General features: G+C 40.8%; 1 protein-coding gene across 1 annotated transcript in view; it reads left to right on the top strand.

The window, feature by feature from the left end:
* The first annotated feature begins 300 nt into the window (after positions 1-300).
* Positions 301-17797, top strand: part of LOC135201222 (intermembrane lipid transfer protein VPS13B-like) — a 295068-nt gene continuing 277571 nt past the window's right edge. Inside the window, exons 1-2 of the mRNA XM_064230099.1 lie at positions 301-322; positions 711-813. Coding sequence (XP_064086169.1) covers positions 301-322; positions 711-813 — 125 coding nt within the window. The remainder of the gene's footprint in view (positions 323-710; positions 814-17797) is intronic.

The raw sequence follows: 17797 nt of genomic DNA, 5'->3' as shown, positions 1-17797 counted from the left end.
TCATGCACCAACAACCCACACACTGATCTATGGTGTTTGCCGTGTGTTGTAATGGATTCTTGAGTGCTTTAGGAAGAACTTCTTACTCTTTTTACTTTTTTCTTTTTAAATTGCAGTGTTTTTTTTTACCCCAAAGTAGCTGGAACCCCTTTAAGAAACACCAGGCATACAAATAATAATTCAGTTCCACTAGTAGACATGCTAAAGGACTTATGCATACTCTAGAGACTGCACTACCTTGGATTTAGTGTATTTTGATGTACTAATGTTTTTTTTTATCAAACAGATGTCATTTAGATAATGGAAGGGTCTGTGGGTTATGGTAGTTATATCTTAAAAATTATCCCCCTTCATGGTAGATTAATGAGGTTAAAATGGTAATTGTTTAATTACTTCATGATATATAGTAGGAAATTTGTAACTGCAACACTATGGTTGCATGTGGTTGTATTAAAAACAACACATATTTATCAGCAGACACTGTCAGTGCAGGGAAACATAAGATCACTTGGACAACTTTTGATTTATGTTTCTGTTTGACCTAAACTAGAAAAAGATGGTAGGATGCCTGTTGCTTTTTCCTCTTGAATTATCAAAAGAATCATAATGGTCATTATAGTGAAGATGGTAATATGTAATACTGTGAGGGTAGTCTATGAATAATTATGTTTTAAAATCCCATGCTCTTTAAGAATTGCTTTAATTTTCAGAATGTATACTAAAGTTAAAAGGGGGAGACACTGCCAGTTCAGAAACTTCTAGCCAAGGTGGAACTGGTAATAAAGCCCAAGATGTTCGACGTCGGCAAAAACGGTAAGTTGTCTTTATTATTTTAGTATGTTCATATATGTCATGCATGTTGTTGATTTTAATTTTACAGTATTTCCATGCCATTCTTTGTCATACTTTCGCTGAATAACAGCTGAACAGCATTTGCTCGTGAGATGAGTAAATAAACCTGTTTAATATTTGAAACTGATAGTTTTTATGTAGAATCATGAAATTTTAGAAACTAACGTTCAAGAACTTACCGATATTGGTCCTGTATTCATACAATCATACAACTACTGTTTAACTAACGTTATTTGTTCGGAAGTGATAAACCAAGATTTCAAGTGGTTCTTTTAATGAGCTTGTTAATGGGAAATTTGCTACCTCCATGGTATGGGGAATCTCACTTGCAAAGATGCACCCCTTACTTCTCTTGTATAGTCATATACAAAAGGTTTCACCTTTTGAATTTTTTCTTTTATGATCAATGTTTCTTCAAAAGTTGGTACTATATTTTTCAGTCTCACCATGATTTTGTAATTACTGTTGGTATTATCATGAAAAGGCTGTATGCTTGTAAATTTTGACGTGTCTCTTGATGGTAGTTACCACAGTCATTGTTCACACAGCTAACTATAGTTTTCTGTTTCTTCTTTTTGTGCAGATGCAAAAATGGTTATGTTTGTTATCTGTTACCTAGTGTATAGATTAATTTTTTTTTTACACTGGTAATTAATGCTACCGTGCTAGATTCAAGTTTGCATTTTTTAATGCCATTTTCTGTTTTGAGTTGTGTAGTTGTTGCAATGTTTTGTGCTTAAGCAGAAGCACAAAAGCAGTAAATGCCTATGTCTTATATATTTTTTTCATGCATGTATATAAGGTAGTTTTCTTAATATACTTTGACAGAAGCAAATATTTTTCAAGTTATTGCATGGGTTATCTTATTTGCCTAGGACCCAGAGGTCACAGGTCATAAAACTTCATGGGTGTCATGAACATAAGACTTGCTTGAAAGGTAAGCTTTGATGTATAAGTCACAGCCTTGACTTTTCACAAGTGGAGACAGATGGCAGTACGAAAGCCAGAGCACCAAACCTAGGGGATAATGCATTTTTTATGGAAGGTGGGTGAAAGAAGTCAATTGTGCCATTCTCATGTTCCTTCTTGCCTGCTTCTATTCTCTGCATGAAGACGGCCTGATCCTACATGCAGAGCCAAACAAGCATGACAACTTTGTTCTGTCATCAAGTTGATCCAAACTAAAGGTCTTTGCAGAAGAGGATGTATGAGTTTATTTTGTATTGTGATGGCAGGCAAATCATCTTGTTTGATTAGTACTTGAGATGCAACTGTAGTAGTTCATCATGAGACCACTGTCATTATTCTTATTGACTGCAGGTAATGATGTGTGCCTCTCTCATGATTATCAGTAGTATTACGTATAAACTAGTCGTTCATATGTGGAACAAACCTTCAGTCGTAACAGTAGTATAAATCCTCTGGTGCCAGCTGGAAACTGGTTAAAAACAATAAAAAACTAAATGCAAGGAATCTGTGGCATCTGGCATCCAATACGTAGTTGAGGTGGAAGTCAGTCAAGAGACTGCACTTAAATCCAGTGATGCATCAGTTTTTCTTCAACCGCCATGGGGAGCTGATGTTTGCTCTGCTCTTATCCTTCCCAACCTGTTTTTTTTTTGTTACCGAAGCCGGTACTGTTGTTTCATATACGTTTATTCTCCTGTCCAGCCTAGGAAGTCCTGTGAGGGTCAACGTATTTGTCACGGCCTTCCAGGATTCCCATGTTCATGCTTCCTCTGGGACAGATGCAACTTGCAGAAGATGTGCTTCAGGCTTATTCCTAGTGCTTTGCCATTGACTGTTTTATGTATAGTGCTGCTCTGTCTCTTTCAGGGGGCATATTGCCTCTTCAGGGAAGAGGGGGAGCCCCATGTTCTATCATCATGGGATGTCTCCTTTGATGAGTAGCACTCTGAGCTTATGTCATCATAGGGGATAACCTCATAGGACAATTCTTCTGTTGGAAATATGTTCCTTTGGCAGTGCAAGGACATCTCCGTCAACAGTGCAATTATTTTGACAGTGCACAAGTTGACAGTAGGATATTTAGGACATACATATCTGCATAGAGCATATTATCATCGGACATCCCCTTGGGTTATCCTGTTGTCTCCTCTGTGTACTTGGAGAAGACCCATGTTAGACCTCTTCACTACACAGTTCAACAGAAAGCTAGAGATCTACTGTTCATGGTCCCAGATCTGTTTGCTGGGGCGGAGGACTCTCTTCTGCATGTAGGCAACCTCCGGTTATCAGTGGAATTGGTTAATGGCGATCAGGTTTTATGATCCTTGTATGGCACCATAAAATCAGCTCTTTAAGGCACCATAAAGGGCCATGTTTCAGTTATTGGCGCCATAAGGGGCTGATAATAGAGTTATGGTGCCATAGCATAAAGTTAATTATATTAATAAACATTACCTTAATATAATTTATCTAGCCCTAAATCCCCAAAAACCGCACCAAAATTTACCACATTGGCAACCCTGTTACCTCCTATTCTGTCCGCCAGTTGGCAACACTGTCGTTGACAGATACGAAAACCTTCCCTCAAATCAGTTGTTAACGAGCGCCCGTGTTGTTTACATCACGGCCGCTCTTTATAAATTTCCTTAAAACATTTTTGTGCCTTTAAAGCTTTCATTATTTGTTAAATGAGACTTTATATGAATTACCACTCACGCATTACATCACGAAATAGTGAATTAACTTTGATTTCTGTTGTGGTTCTTATCTTAAATTACGAACTTTTGCGCGACCCGGAACTACTGACCTGTCCAATTCTACAATGGATTACCAAGAAATTACGATGCTTCCTTCTGCCAGCAACATCAGAAACTGCCCGGTTTGTGGGACAAGGATGAGTAGCAGGGAGTATGAACCCATGACATTTGTAGCTTCTTGTCGTGGACAGGTTTGTGACTTGACTTCTCGTTGTGACGTATGTAAGCCCTGGTCTGACGAGGATATGACTGCTTATATGAAACGCCAAACAATCTTGCAGCGTAAAAGATCGGTTAAGGAGAAAAAGAAATCGATTGCTAGAACTGTATCTAACGAATTCTTTGACTTGGGTGCTCATGATTCTGGCTCTTTGGTTTCGGTATCGTACGACTCCGATTCCGAATTAATTGATGCTTTGCCCCCTGTACAACCGGTAATTAGTGAAGTTATTTCTGATGTAGATTCGAAGATTTTGGCAATGGAAACTACCTGGAAACAGAATTTTAAGAAATTACAGCTTAGTCTAGATAGAGATATTTCTGCTAAGTTTAACAATCTGTCAGAGAATTTTCAAGAAGCCTTTACTAGAATGTCTAACACACTTTTAGATTCATTTTCAGCTCCTCGTCAGGTACCTGTCGACAGCACCATGGGTAACGGTGCGACAGATACCCCGGCTTGTGAACCCCGTCGTGGCGAAGGCCTAGGGGGAATCCGGTCCGGGCAGGTGCCTAACGAATCTTTACCCAACGTGTCCCCTGTTAGTCCCGTAACAGTGCCAAAGGGCGCTTATTTAGGAGAAGGGGGAAGGGATATTAGTGTCAGACCTAAGATAGCTAGTCGTCAGGATTTTACTTCAGAGGAAGTTTCTAAGTTAGGATCTGACGATGATGATGATGATGACGCGGATTCGTGTGATATTGATGTTTCCTCGAATGGATGTCATGATGTAGAATTCAAGAAACTTTTGATTTAATTTTTGAGTTTTCTTCCTCAGGCGAGGCCTAAAGAGCAGAAGCAGCCTCCGCCTCGTTGTATTACAGAAGGGATTTTTCTTGACGGTCCTTCCTGGTCACGGGAATTTTTACGTTTTCCCTTTGCCCAGAGGTTCGCAAGAGTGAGGGCGGACGTTGCCGCTAAACTTTCGAAGGTGATCGGGGAAGGGAAGAGGAAGCTCTCTTCTCTTCTACGACACCGGAGAGGAGTTTACCAGGTGGCGGATGATTCTTCATTCTCTCGACCCCCCAAGCCAAATCCTGATTTGTCCGACTTTCAAGTCAACCCTTGCCTTCTCAGGCTTCGGTCTCTGTCTCAATTGAAGATTTTATTGCTATGGAGGCTGTTATGAGCTCCTTACAAGAAGCTCAATCCTTCAATATGTGGGTCCTCGGAGGGCTTTTAATGTATATCAAGGACTCCGGGTTTGTTCCTCCTGATGCTCCTCTTTTTGAGAAATTCTGCTCATCCATTTCAATCGCTTCTGTACATTAGAACGAGCTTGCTGCTTCAATGCAGGCCTTTCTTGTTTCTCTAAGGCGTAACCTGTATTTGTCGCAGTTACCCTCCTCTGTATCGGAGATTCAGAGAACCCGTCTGTTTGTCCTCTTCTCCTTTTGGCGATTTCCTTTTCGATATTTCTGTGCTTTCTGAGGTTTTGAAGGAACATCAAGGTGATGCCTCTTCCCAAGCTCACTGGGCCTTATCAAGAGCTTTTTCCTCTGGTCTTCCTCCCGTTCCTTCAAGGAGTAAGCGTAAGTTTAGGACCAGATCTGTACCTTCTGCTCCAGCCCAACAACCTCCTTCTGGCTCTTTTTTCCAGAGTACATCTCAGGTTGCTGGTGCCTCTTCTTCATCCTCTGGTGCTCACCCTTTGAAACGCGGGAGAGGTTCTTGGCATGGCTCTAAGGGCAGAGAAAGAGCTCAACCTCCAGGAGGACCTTCTTCTTCTTCTTCTTCTTCCTTGTCTCTGCGTAAGAATTTTCGGAAGTAGGAGTCATCACCTCGCCTGGAGACCGCAGTAGGAGCTTGTCTCTCCCGCCATTGGTCAGCTTGGCAGGGGAGAGCGGTGGATGCTTGGGTGGTGGAGGTCCTGAAGGAAGGTTACGAGATCCCTTTTGTTTCCAGACCTCCACTTTCCAATCGTCCTCTCGAGTTCAGCAGTTATTCCCCTCACTCAATCAGGGGTCAAGCCTTGGAGAAGGAGCTTTCGGCCTCTTGGAGAAGGATGCCATAGAGCGAGCTCCTCCTTCTCCCGGGTTTTACTCTCGGATGTTTGTAGTTCTAAAGGCCTCGGGTGCCTGGCGCCCCATCATAGATCTTTCAGTTTTTTTTGAACAAGTTCATTCTAAAGTCCAAGTTTAGGATGGAGACGGTCCAGACTGTTCTTTCATCCGTCAGGAGGGGACTGGATGATTTCCATCGATCTGCAGGATGCTTATCTGCAAATCCCCATCCATCCAAGAAAGCAGACCTTACCTTCGGTTTTTTCACGGACTCGGGAGTTTTCCAGTTCAAGACCCTTTGTTTCGGCCTCACCACTGCTCCACAGGTCTTTTCTCGGGTGATGGCTCCTGTTTCAGCTATTCTGCATCAGTTAAACGTAAGGATGCTTCGGTATCTGGACGATTGGCTAGTCCAGGCCGAATCTCTAGAGAAATGTCTCCGGTCGAGGGAGATAGTTCTGTCTCTTTGTGTCGAGTTGGGCATTCGTGTCAACTTCGACAAGTCCAATCTAATCCCTTGCCAGATCATGACTTATCTGGGGATTGTTTGAATTCCCAGATTTTGAGGGCTTCTCCCGCTCAGAAACGGATAGACAAGCTTTTGAGTCTGATCGAAGAATTTTTGTCCTCCGTAACGCAGCCAGTTTCTCTTTGGAGGTCTCTCCTGGGCCATTTGTCATCCCTCATCCAACTGGTTCCCGGAGGTCGTCTCAGAATGAGGTCCCTTCAGTCGACACTTCGCCAGTCATGGGATTTCGTGTCCGAGGACACGATAGTCGCCTCTTCTCCACAATGTCGGAAGGATCTCCGTTGGTGGATGCCAGTTTCAACCGCCTCTAAGTTCAGGGACATCTCTTGTTTCGGTTCCTCCGGACCTAATGTTTTGGTCAGACGCCTCGGATCAAGGTTGGGGCGCACACCTGGGCTCCGAAGCCGCTTCGGGCCTTTGGTTAGAGGAGGAGAGGAGCATGTCAATAAATTGGAGGGAACTGAGGGCAGTGTACCTAGGCCTTCTTTCATTTCAGGAACAACTGTTGGAGTCGGTTGTCGCGATCTTTGTCGACAACACCACAGCAGTCTCGTACTTGAGAAACCAAGGCGGCACACAGTCGGATCTTCTCACTCAAGAAGCCCGATCAATCCTGTGTTGGGCAGAAGACAGGGGGATTACGTTGGGGTCCCTCAGTTTATCCTGGGCCATCACAACGTCTTAGCAGACGCCTTGTCGAGACCGAACGAAGTTCAAGGGTCGGAGTAGACACTTTGCCAGGAAGTCTTCGACAGCCTCAGGAAGAAATGGCCTGTCACAGTCGATCTGTTTGCCACCCCACTGAATTTTCGGTGCCAGATATTCTTCGCCTCTTACCAGACTCCTCAGAGTGCCGGGACAGACTCTTTTGCAGGACTGGGAGGGACTTCAAGCCTATGCTTTTCCTCCGTTCTCTCTGGTGAGGTCAGTCCTCAACAAAGTGAGGGCAACCAAGCGTCTGGATCTCACCTTGATCACCCCCTTCTGGCCACAGAAGGAGTGGTTTTCCCAACCTTCTGGAAGCACTGGTGGAACCCCCCATTCGCCTGCCAGAGAGACCAGATCTTCTCAAACAACCCCAATTTTTCATCGGTTCCATCAGAGGCTCCACATGCTTCATCTTCATGCCTGGAGACTGTCAGGAGGTTCTCCAAGCACGAAGGGTTCTCCTCCAGAGTGGCGCGACAGTTGGCTCTTGCCAGGCGGCAATCAACCAGAGTAAATTATCAGGCTAAATGGTCGGTTTACAGACGTTGGTGTAAGTCTCAAGGACATTCAATTTCTAGACCTTCCTTACCGAAAGTAGCGGAGTTTTTAGTTCATTTACATCATGACAGGGCCCTGTCACCTTCGTGCATTAAGGGTTATAGGTCTATGCTTTCCTATGTTTTTAAGGCAAGGCTTCCTGAGATCTCTTCATCTTATGTCATTAGAGATTTACTTCGATCTTTTTCCCTATCTCGACCCAGGCCGCAGTGTTCGCCTCCGACATGGGACGTTAACAAAGTCCTTCAAGCCTTAAGGTTCCCTCCGTTTGAGCCTCTGAATTCTGCCAAATTTAGGGACCTCTCTTCTAAGACACTCTTCCTTGTCTCACTGGCTACAGCCAAGAGGGTGGGTGAACTGCAAGCACTCTCTTTTCTGGTTGCCAGATCTGGACAAGACATGATTTTGTCATACCTTCCTGAATTTGTCGCAAAGACTGAATCGTCTGATAATCCCATTCCCAGGTCTTTCGTACTGAAGTCGCTGGTCGACTTTGTTGGTAATTTAAATGAGGAATTAGTTCTTTGCCCTGTTAGGGCGCTCTCATGTTATTTACGCCGCACGAAGGACATTCAGGGTCGTCCCCGTCATCTGTTTGTTTCACACCGAAATGTCAAGAGACCTATTTCAAAGAATGGTGTATCCTTTTTTCTCAGAGATCTGATCGTTAAAACTGGTGGTTCGGCTGCTGGGGAAGACCAGACGCCGAGAGCACACAGTATTAGAGCAGTTGCTACATCAGTAGCTTTTATGAAGAACGTCTCAGTCGCCAAGGTGCTTGAGGCGGCGACTTGGCGTTCTAATTCTGTTTTTGCCTCTTTTTACTTGAGGGATATTTCTCTAGTTCAAGGCGACCTTCGTTCTTTGGGCCCGTTGGTGATGCAGGACAGGTCGTCAGACAGGAGAATTAGGTAGTCTTCCTGTTTTACGTTTGGTTGCTACCTGTATATTATTCATTAATTTTTGTTATGTTGTATATATTTTTTGTTTTTGTATTATAACTCATGGCTAGTTTTTGCGTAGTTATAATGGGAATTAGGCAGTTTTGGTATTTAGGTGTTTTTGATGACAAGGACTGACTGCTTGGCAACTCATGCTGCTTCCATTTTCAGTGTGAAATGGTTCCAGCCACTGGGTTGTCGGCACTGGCGACTACGCTTCTCCCAGAGTCGATGCTGACCTAGGACTAGCCACTGGTTCGCTTGTCCTGACGACTCCTGCTTCTTCCACTGTCTTGGACAGGAATTAGTCGATGGATCGTCTGCTGTCATCTGGTGACTCGCTCACCATCTACTTTTTGTCTCACCTGTCTTCTCGGAGTCAGACACTCGTGTGAGATCAGGCGACATTTAGTAGCCCTGAGTTTCTTGTTGACGAAGTCGGTTGCGTTGATACACCCCCGATGATCGTGTAACATGAGACCAGGTTGGACTGTCAGGCATTCGTCCTTCGGGACTGAATCGCCTTTTTGCTCCGCGCTTCTTTCTCTTGGCACCAGAAAGCTCGAGTTAGGAGTTGCTCATGAGCCGATTCGTTGCTGGCGACTTCGGGTTGCGTTGATACACCCCCAAGGTTTGCTTAGCTTTGAATCGCCCAGACAGTCCAGACACTCATCCTTTAGGGAAAGAATAGTGCTTGATAGTCTTCAGGGTGCAGCCTTGCTGTCCGCAATTCGTCTGACTGGTCACCTGGTCGGTCACCTGACTTTAGTACAGACGGACTGACTATGCACTTACTCCTTGTCCTGTGCTACCGCAGTTGGTGGCATTATGGTAGGAGACTTTGAGTTGTTAGTATCTTTGACCTTGGGTTGAGTTTTGACTGCCTATGATATATATTTCTTTGTTTGTTTTCTCCTATTCTGTCCGAAGGGGAAATTGTATTCAGATTCCCTCCTCCTTTTCAATGTGGTTAATCGGGCTAGATAAATTATATTAAGGTAATGTTTATTAATATGGAATTTTTATTCTAAAATTAATATTAATAATACTTACCTGTATAATTTATCTAGTCCCACCCATCCTACCCCACGATCTGCCTATCACAACTGATTTGAGGGAAGGTTTTCGTATCTGTCAACGACAGTGTTGCCAACTGGCGGACAGAATAGGAGGTAACAGGGTTGCCAATGTGGTAAATTTTGGTGCGGTTTTTGGGGATTTAGGGCTAGATAAATTATACAGGTAAGTATTATTAATATTAATTTTAGAATAAAAATTCCATATCTTAGCTTTACCAGACCACTGAGCTGATTAACCCTGAAACGCCGAATGGACGTATTAAACGTCGAGTCAAAATGTCTCCCGTATGCCGAATGGACGTACCATACGTCGACTCAACATTTTTTTTTTTAAATTCGCGGAAAAATACTTATAGGCCTACCAGCCGAAAACTTTTGAATCACGCGCCTTGGGGGATGCTGGGAGTTCACGGATCGAGGTGTTGTTTTGTTTACAATCGTTACGCAGGCGCGCAAGCGCGAATTTCTTTCTTGCCGCACTAAAAAGTATCTGTGACACATCTCGGAAATTATTTCGTCACTTTGACATAATTTTTGTACCATTTTAAATTAGCCGTTACATTGAGTATTATATATGAAAATGTGCGCATTTTTATGTAGAATACAAAAAAAAAAATACTCATGATTGTAGCTTTTATCAGTTTTGAGATATTTTTATATAAATAACGATGTGCCAAAATTTCAACCTTCGGTCAACTTTGACTACCGAAATGGTAAAAAAATGCAATTGTAAGCTAAAACTCTTATATTTTAGTAATATTCAATCATTTACCTTAATTTTGCAACTAATTGAAAGTCTCTAGCACAATATTTCGATTTATGGTGAATTTATGAAAAAACGTTTTCCTTACGTCCGCGTTGTAACTCTTCTGAAAAAAATCATACATGCGATTGTGGTAATGTTTGCACCATTTTAAAATTAGCCGTTACATAAAGTTTTATATATGGAAATGTGCATAATTTCATGCACAATACAACTAAAAACAACCCATGGTTGTAGCTTTTATCAATTTTGAAATATTTTCATATAAAAAATGATAAGTGACAAATTTTCAACCTTCGGTCAACTTTGACTCTACCAAAATGGTAAAAAAACGCAATTGTAAGCTAAAACGCTTATATTCTAGTAATATTCAAGCATTTACCTTCATTTTGCAACAAATTGGAAGTCTCTAGCACAATATTTTGATTTATGGAGAATTTATGAAAAAAATAAAATTTTCTTTACGTCCGCGCGGTAACTCTTCCGAAAAAATCATACGTGCGATTGTGGTAATGTTTGCACCATTTTAAATTAGCCGTTACATAAAGTTTTATATATGAAATAGTGTGCAATTTCATGTAGAATACAACAAAAAAATAATTGAAGGTTGTAGCTTTTCTCATTTTTGAAATATTTGCATATAAATCACGATAAATAGAAAAAAAACCACATTCGGTCAACTTTGACTCTACCGAAATGGTCGAAAAATGCAATTGTAAGCTAAAACTCTTACAGTCTAGTAATATTCAGTCATTTATCTTCATCTTGAAATAAATTGGAAGTCTCTAGCACAATATTTAGATTTATGGTGAATTAAAAAAAAAAAACTTTCCTTCCCTCCGCGCGCGGATTCTTCGCCACAAATCTCCGAAATGCGTACGTCCCATTCTCGGAATATTTGCTCCGTTTCATATTAGGCATTTCATAGAGTTTTATATATGAAAATGTGCGAAATTTTATGTAGAATAAAACAAAAAATATTTGAAAGTTGTAGCTTTTCTTATTTCCGAAATAATTGCATATAAAAATATATGTATATAAAAAAATTGACATTTGGTCAACTTTAACTCGTCAGATATGGTCGAAAACTGCAATTGTAAGCTAATACTCTTACAGTATAGTAATATTCAATCATTTGTCTTCATTTTGAAAGAAATTGGAAGTCTCTAGGACAATATTTAGATTTATGGTGAATTTTTGAAAAAAATATTTGTTTATGTCCGCACGTTACGAATTCATGCATTATTTTGTGATAATATTTTCTCTGTGTTGCTTTTATCATTTTACAATGTGTTATATACCAAAATGATTGCAATTTAGTGTACATTACAACGAAAAAAAAATAACTTGTTACCTTTTACCGTTTTGCGCACAGCGCGATTTGAATACAATTATATATGAAATTTTGTTTTTGCGCTATCATATATTGCATTATTTATATATGATAATGATAATTTTTTTCATTTTTGATGGTTGCATACTAAACTTCAGCCAATGACAAAAAAAGAAGCCAAAAATGAACTCTTAATCTTGAAAACTAAGCGCGTTGTGATTTTTTGACAAAAATATTTTTTCCGCTTCCGCGCTCACTCTGAAACACCTCCAGCACACAGGAGACATTTTTTTTTACCGCTTCGGCGTTTAAGGGTTAACAACTCTCTTATGGCTGGATCCAAACCACATTATATAGAGAAATGAATTTCTATCACCAGAAATAAATTCCCTGTATTCCTTGTTGGCAGAGCCGAGAATCGAACGGTGCCATAGCATACCTAACATAGACGTCATTAACTGAAACTTAGCACCATAAGCGCCATAAATCGCTGAGTTTTGGTTAATGACGTTTTTCATTTATCAGCGCCCTCCTGATAACCGGTGACTGCCTGTACATACTTGGAACATTCTGGGAGGCTGAACGTTGGAGTGCCCCACCTCCCATTTCCTGAATCTCCTGAAGACCCAGGAAAGCTACTGTCAACTCCAACACATTGATGGGGAGTGGTTTGTCCTGTGCGCAACATGCCCCTGAGGTTAGGAGCTCTATGAGATGAGCACCCCAACCTTCGGAGGAGGCATCCGAGTGCAGGAGCAGATCCGGAGAGGGTGAATGAAGAGGAACTCCCATTATGAGGCTCCAAAGTCTTAGGATGACCCCAGTAATTCCTTGCGGCCCAAAGCTGGGTGGCTGAGAGAGATTCAGCCTTAAGACAACCTTCTTTGCCAGTCTTGTGTGGAGAGAGACCACCAATCAGTAGGATCTTTATCTCTTCATGTCTAGAGTCTGTTCAAATTTCTTTCGAGCGAGAGATCTTTCTTGCAAAGCAGCAACTCAGATGTAAGGATACTTCAGGGGATCTTTGTCAGCCATATACAAGATGAGCTGTCTGCTGCTGTGATTGGTGTCATCAAAAGGATTTCTCTTCACTCAGAGTTTCTGTTCAGTAGACAAAAGCTTCTGGAATTTTTCCAGAACAGAGGAAATTCTTTCTGTTTATATTGGCGAAAGGCTACAGGACTGACTTGTGCTTAGATCATCTGAAGGATGTAGACATCACTTCCGAGAATTCCGTGTGTGGTTCAAGAGCTTTGAGCAGTCTTGTTCCCCAAGGAAACAAAGACCTCCTACGTGGGACCTTACTCTGGTACTACTGAGTAGTCTCACTCAAGCTCCTTCTAGTCCATGTGTCATTTGTCTTACAGGAAACTGATTTTAGAACAGTTTTCCTTCTGAATTTGGCATCCTTGGAAGATTTGAAAGAGCTCTAGGGTCAGGCTTATGCTGTAGACTCACAACGGGTTGGTCAGTAGCTTTTCAATCTGCCCCCAGAATTTTTTGCTAAGACCTAGATTCCCATGGTTCACAGTAACCTTCAAGAGTTTCAGCGTTGTTATCTGAAGGACTCGTCACCTAGAGCTTAGGTGTCATAGACTTTATGTAAACATAAACCAGGTCAAGAAAGAGGTATTTAACTACACAGCGTGATTAGGCAAGCCTACTCCTTGTCGTCAAGTTCTGTCAAACATTAAGTGCTTGACACCAGAGAATTAGGTTCCTCCCTGTCATTTAAGAAGAACTTATCTGCGCATAGGATTTTGAATGCTGGTTCTTGACTGTGTCAAACCAGGGTGGCTGTTCAACAAGTGTAACTCATCTAGTTCCCCTGGCGGGACAGTTTGCCTCTTGCCTAAGATGATTGTGTGGAGTCGGGAATCTAACATCTCAAAGGCTTAGTTTCTCTTCTTTAGAATTCTCATTTCTAAGAAGAATGATCAGGTGGGCCAAACCTCCAGTCAGTTCAGGATTTTCATACCTCCCTCCAAGTGTAAGTCTATCCTACTGTTAAGAGTGAATGATTGTTCTGCAAATGAACAAATGACAAATTTTTTAGTAATCTGTATTTCTCATAGCTAACAAACCTGAGGTTTTAACTTTGACTGCACACCTCTAGCTACTCTTTATATTTCATCCTGGGTTGGAAGAAAGACTGATGAGTCACTGGATTCAAGTGTAGTCTCTTGTCTCACTTCCACCACAACTAAGTATTGGATACCAGATGCCACAGATTCCTTGCATTTACAATTTTTTATTGTTTTTAACTGGTTTTCAGCTGGCACCAGAAGATTTATCATACTGTTAAGACCGAAGGTTTATTAGCTATGAAAGATACAAATTAATGAAAAATTTGTCATTTTATTGAGACCGCAGTCATATTGTTACTTTTGTTGGGTTTGCTAGGAGGATTTGTTTTTAAGTGAAAATTGGATCAAGCTGAAAGCAAAGGGACTCTAAAGAACCTTCAGTACCATCTGCATTATATTTCTAAGACATGCCTCCAGATTTTGGGAGGCTGTCATCAGAACAGTGAAGGAGGAGGAGAAATTAATAATAGGAGATGATATGTATGGCAGGGTGGGAAAGAGAAGAGATGGGTATGAGGAGGTACATGGAGGCCATGGGTTTGGAATTAGAGATGAAGAATGGGCTTATATATTGGAGATGGCTTAGAGTATTGAATTGGCAAGTATGAGCACAAGGTTTCAGAAGTTGGATAAGAACTTGGTAACGTATGAAAGTGGAGGAGTGCAAAGCCAAATAGATTACATTCTGGTTAGAGGAGCTGACAAAAGCAATGTAATAAACTGCAAAGTGATCTTGGAAGAAGCATGTGTTAAACATCGTAGGTTGATGGTTACGGATTTGAAAATGAGAAGGAGGAAACCCAAAAAGAGAAAGAGGCAGTCTAGAATTAAGATTTGGGAACTTGAAGGAGAAAAGGATGAGCAATTTAGGAAGACTGTGAGAGAGAGATGGCTGGAAAGGGGGAATGTAGAAGTTGGACAGGTTAACAGAGTGAAAAATATGTGGGGAGACAAAGAAATATGTGTGGGGGAAGCAGAGGAACTGATGGGAAGAACCAGCAGATATGGAGTGTCGAGAGGAGAAAAGTGGTGGTGAAATGGAGAGGTGCAAGAATCGGTTAAAATAAAATCAAAAGCATTTAAGGTCTGGAAAGTAAGGCATTCACAGGGTGCAGAGGAACAGTACAGAGAAGAGGAAAGGGATATGAGAAGGAGGGTAGTATTGCCATTGGAAGTAGAAAAGGCTATCTATAAGATTTCAAACTTTAGGAAGAAACAGAGACAGGACTTGGGTAAATTGGATGTCATCAAGAATAGAGATAGAAATATATTGCATAAGGATGAAGGCATTAAGAAGAGATGGAGAGAATGTTTTGAACAACTTTTAAATACTGACAATGAAAGAGAGGAGATGAGGAAGGCATAGAGGGTGGAGGGACCAGTGATGGAGATAATAGGATAGAGAAGTGAAGAGGGCATTAAGTAAATTGAAGAATGGCAAAGCACCAGATCCATCAGAGTTCCAAATTGAAACGATCAAATTACTAGGTACAGATGGTATGTATATATACAAGCAGAAGAGAGATGTCATGGATTGTGGTAATTACAGGGGGAATTAAACTAACAGAGCATGGGTTGAAAGTTTTAGAGAGGATATTGGATGAGAGATTAAGAGAAATTGTAAATATATTGGAAATCAGCAGTATGGATTCATGAGAGGAAGAGGGATGGTGGATGCCATCTTCATAGTAAGACAGCTACAGGAAAAGAGGCAAGAGGTAAACCAGGAATTTTATTGTGCATTTATAGACCTAGAGAAAGCAGACAATAGAATCCCAAGGGAAGTGATGTTTTGGTGTCTGAGGAAGAGTAAGTCCCAGAAAAGATGGTTAGGCTGGTCGGGATGATATATCAAAGAATGAGCACAAAAGTAAAGACAGCAGTTGGGGAAACAAAACTTTTAAGTTAGTGTTAAATTACAGCAGGGGTCAGCATTATGCCCATTTTTGTTTGTGCTAGTCATGGATGTGTTGACTGAAGAGATCAGAAATGAAGTGCTGTAGGACTTGTTGTACGCTGATGATCTGGTGATTACTGCTGAAAATGAGGAAGTACAGAGAAGAGTTGGAGACTGGCAGGAGTCTTTAGAGAGGGGTGGCTTAAAGGTGAATTTGAATAAAATAGAGGTTTTGATGTGCAGAAGGGAAGATAGAGACAGAATAACAATACAATAAAGAAGAGGCTTGATTATAAAACAGACAGAAAAGTTTAAATACTTAGGATCTACTTTAAGCCAGGAAGGAGGATGTGAGGCTGAAGTTGACAGTTTGATAAAAGCTCCATGGGGGAAGTGGAGAGATGTAGCTGGAGTAGTATGTGATAAGAAAATACCAATCAAGCTAAAAGTCAAGATCTATAGCACAGTGATAAGACCAGTGTTAATGTATGGATTGGAAACATGGGCTTGAAGAAAAGAGGAAGTAAAGCTTGAGCAAACAAGAATGAGAATACTGAGGTGGATATGGGAATATTGCTGCTTGAGAGGTGGTATGGGCATGTGTTAAGGATGGATGACAAGGAGCATGAAGAGGGCTTGGGAAGAACCTGTTAGAGGCAGAAGATTGAGAGGGAGACAGAGAATTTGATGGCGAGATAAAGTGAAGGAAGATTTGGAGTGAAGAGGTTTGGTGGAGGATGATGCCTTTGATAGAAGGCAGTGGAGAAGGTGCATCAAGCAATTGACCCCTTAATGTAGGGATAACGGTGGGGAAGAAGATAGGTAGTGATACTATTTGTATACATACTTCCTCTGAAATCTTATTGAGGGGGATAAAGAGGATACCCTACCTTGCTGAGTAGGTTTCTTCAAATTGGTTTGAATAGGGCAAGATTTTATCAGTTCTGTATGTCAACAGACTCATCTGTCAAAATATCTGTTGTTCTCCAGAAGCTTTGGCAGAGGCATTGATATTGAGAAAATAACAGCCAATTATGTATAGAGTATATTTATGCTTTTATTAAGTTAGTATTCAGTAGGTTAAAGCTGTCTTTAGAAATTTTTATGTATTATGTACATTTCTTCAGTGAAATTCAGGTGTTTGGTGATGTCAGCCCATGTCTGCTATTTTTGTTTAGAGATAGATTCACAAGCAACTGAATTATATTATTTATGAGAATAATTGGAGTAGCAGATGATGCATGGTTTCCTTTTATCACTCGTCATCCCCTTTGTCATCTACATTTAGGTAGTGTTCCAGTTTCACATTAAGAGGTATTTGGTTTGTACAATATTCTTCCAGGACTGGATTTTCTTGTACAGGGACTGATTGGCTTATAAGATTTTTCTGATAATCTTTCCTGGGCACATTTATTAGGATCATTCTAGTTATATTCTTGATACAGTTGGTAGTTAATGACAATCAAAGGGTACATATGTAGTTGCATTCATCTTATGTAGTTATTTAGCATTAAAAGTAAAATCTTTCTATTCATGTAAACAGATAAAAGCATTTAGTGTTTGTATATCATGTGTCCTCTTTCCCTCTTTTGTGAATGGCACCTGTCTTAGGTAAGAGTCCTCGGACTTGCATACCTGATGATGTCTTGCTCTTGTAAATTACATTTTCATATAAGTAACTTACCAAGTAATTACATAGCTATAGTTTCAACTCTCAGGGCACCTGTAATTTTGAAAGTCGTGTTCTGCTGGATTGAACTTCAGTTGTAAAAAGCAGCTTGTTTTGCTCTCCGATTGCTGACTGGTTGATATTTTCCCCAATTGGTGAAGTATTTTATCTTTGGTAGCCTTTGGCATGTTTAGCAATATTTAGGTTTTCTTTTGGGACCTGTTTTTTCTGGATTAAGACTTATTTTCATAGTGTTGCTTTACAAAAAAAAGCAAATTTGTAATAATTTTAGAGGTACGTACAGTCCATAGAAAAATCTGTGAATTAGTGAAAGTTCCCCCACGGAAAAGTGAATTATGTGTTCCACAAAAATTCATGACAAAATGAAGCGTGAAAAAGTGAAGCGTAAAAGAATTAAGGAATGAGTAATTT

Source organism: Macrobrachium nipponense, chromosome 28 (genome assembly GCF_015104395.2).
Source record: "Macrobrachium nipponense isolate FS-2020 chromosome 28, ASM1510439v2, whole genome shotgun sequence".
NCBI classification, from domain to species: Eukaryota; Metazoa; Arthropoda; class Malacostraca; order Decapoda; family Palaemonidae; genus Macrobrachium; species Macrobrachium nipponense.
The sequence above is the reverse complement of the archived record's forward strand: the minus strand, read 5'-3'. Positions and strand labels throughout refer to the sequence as shown.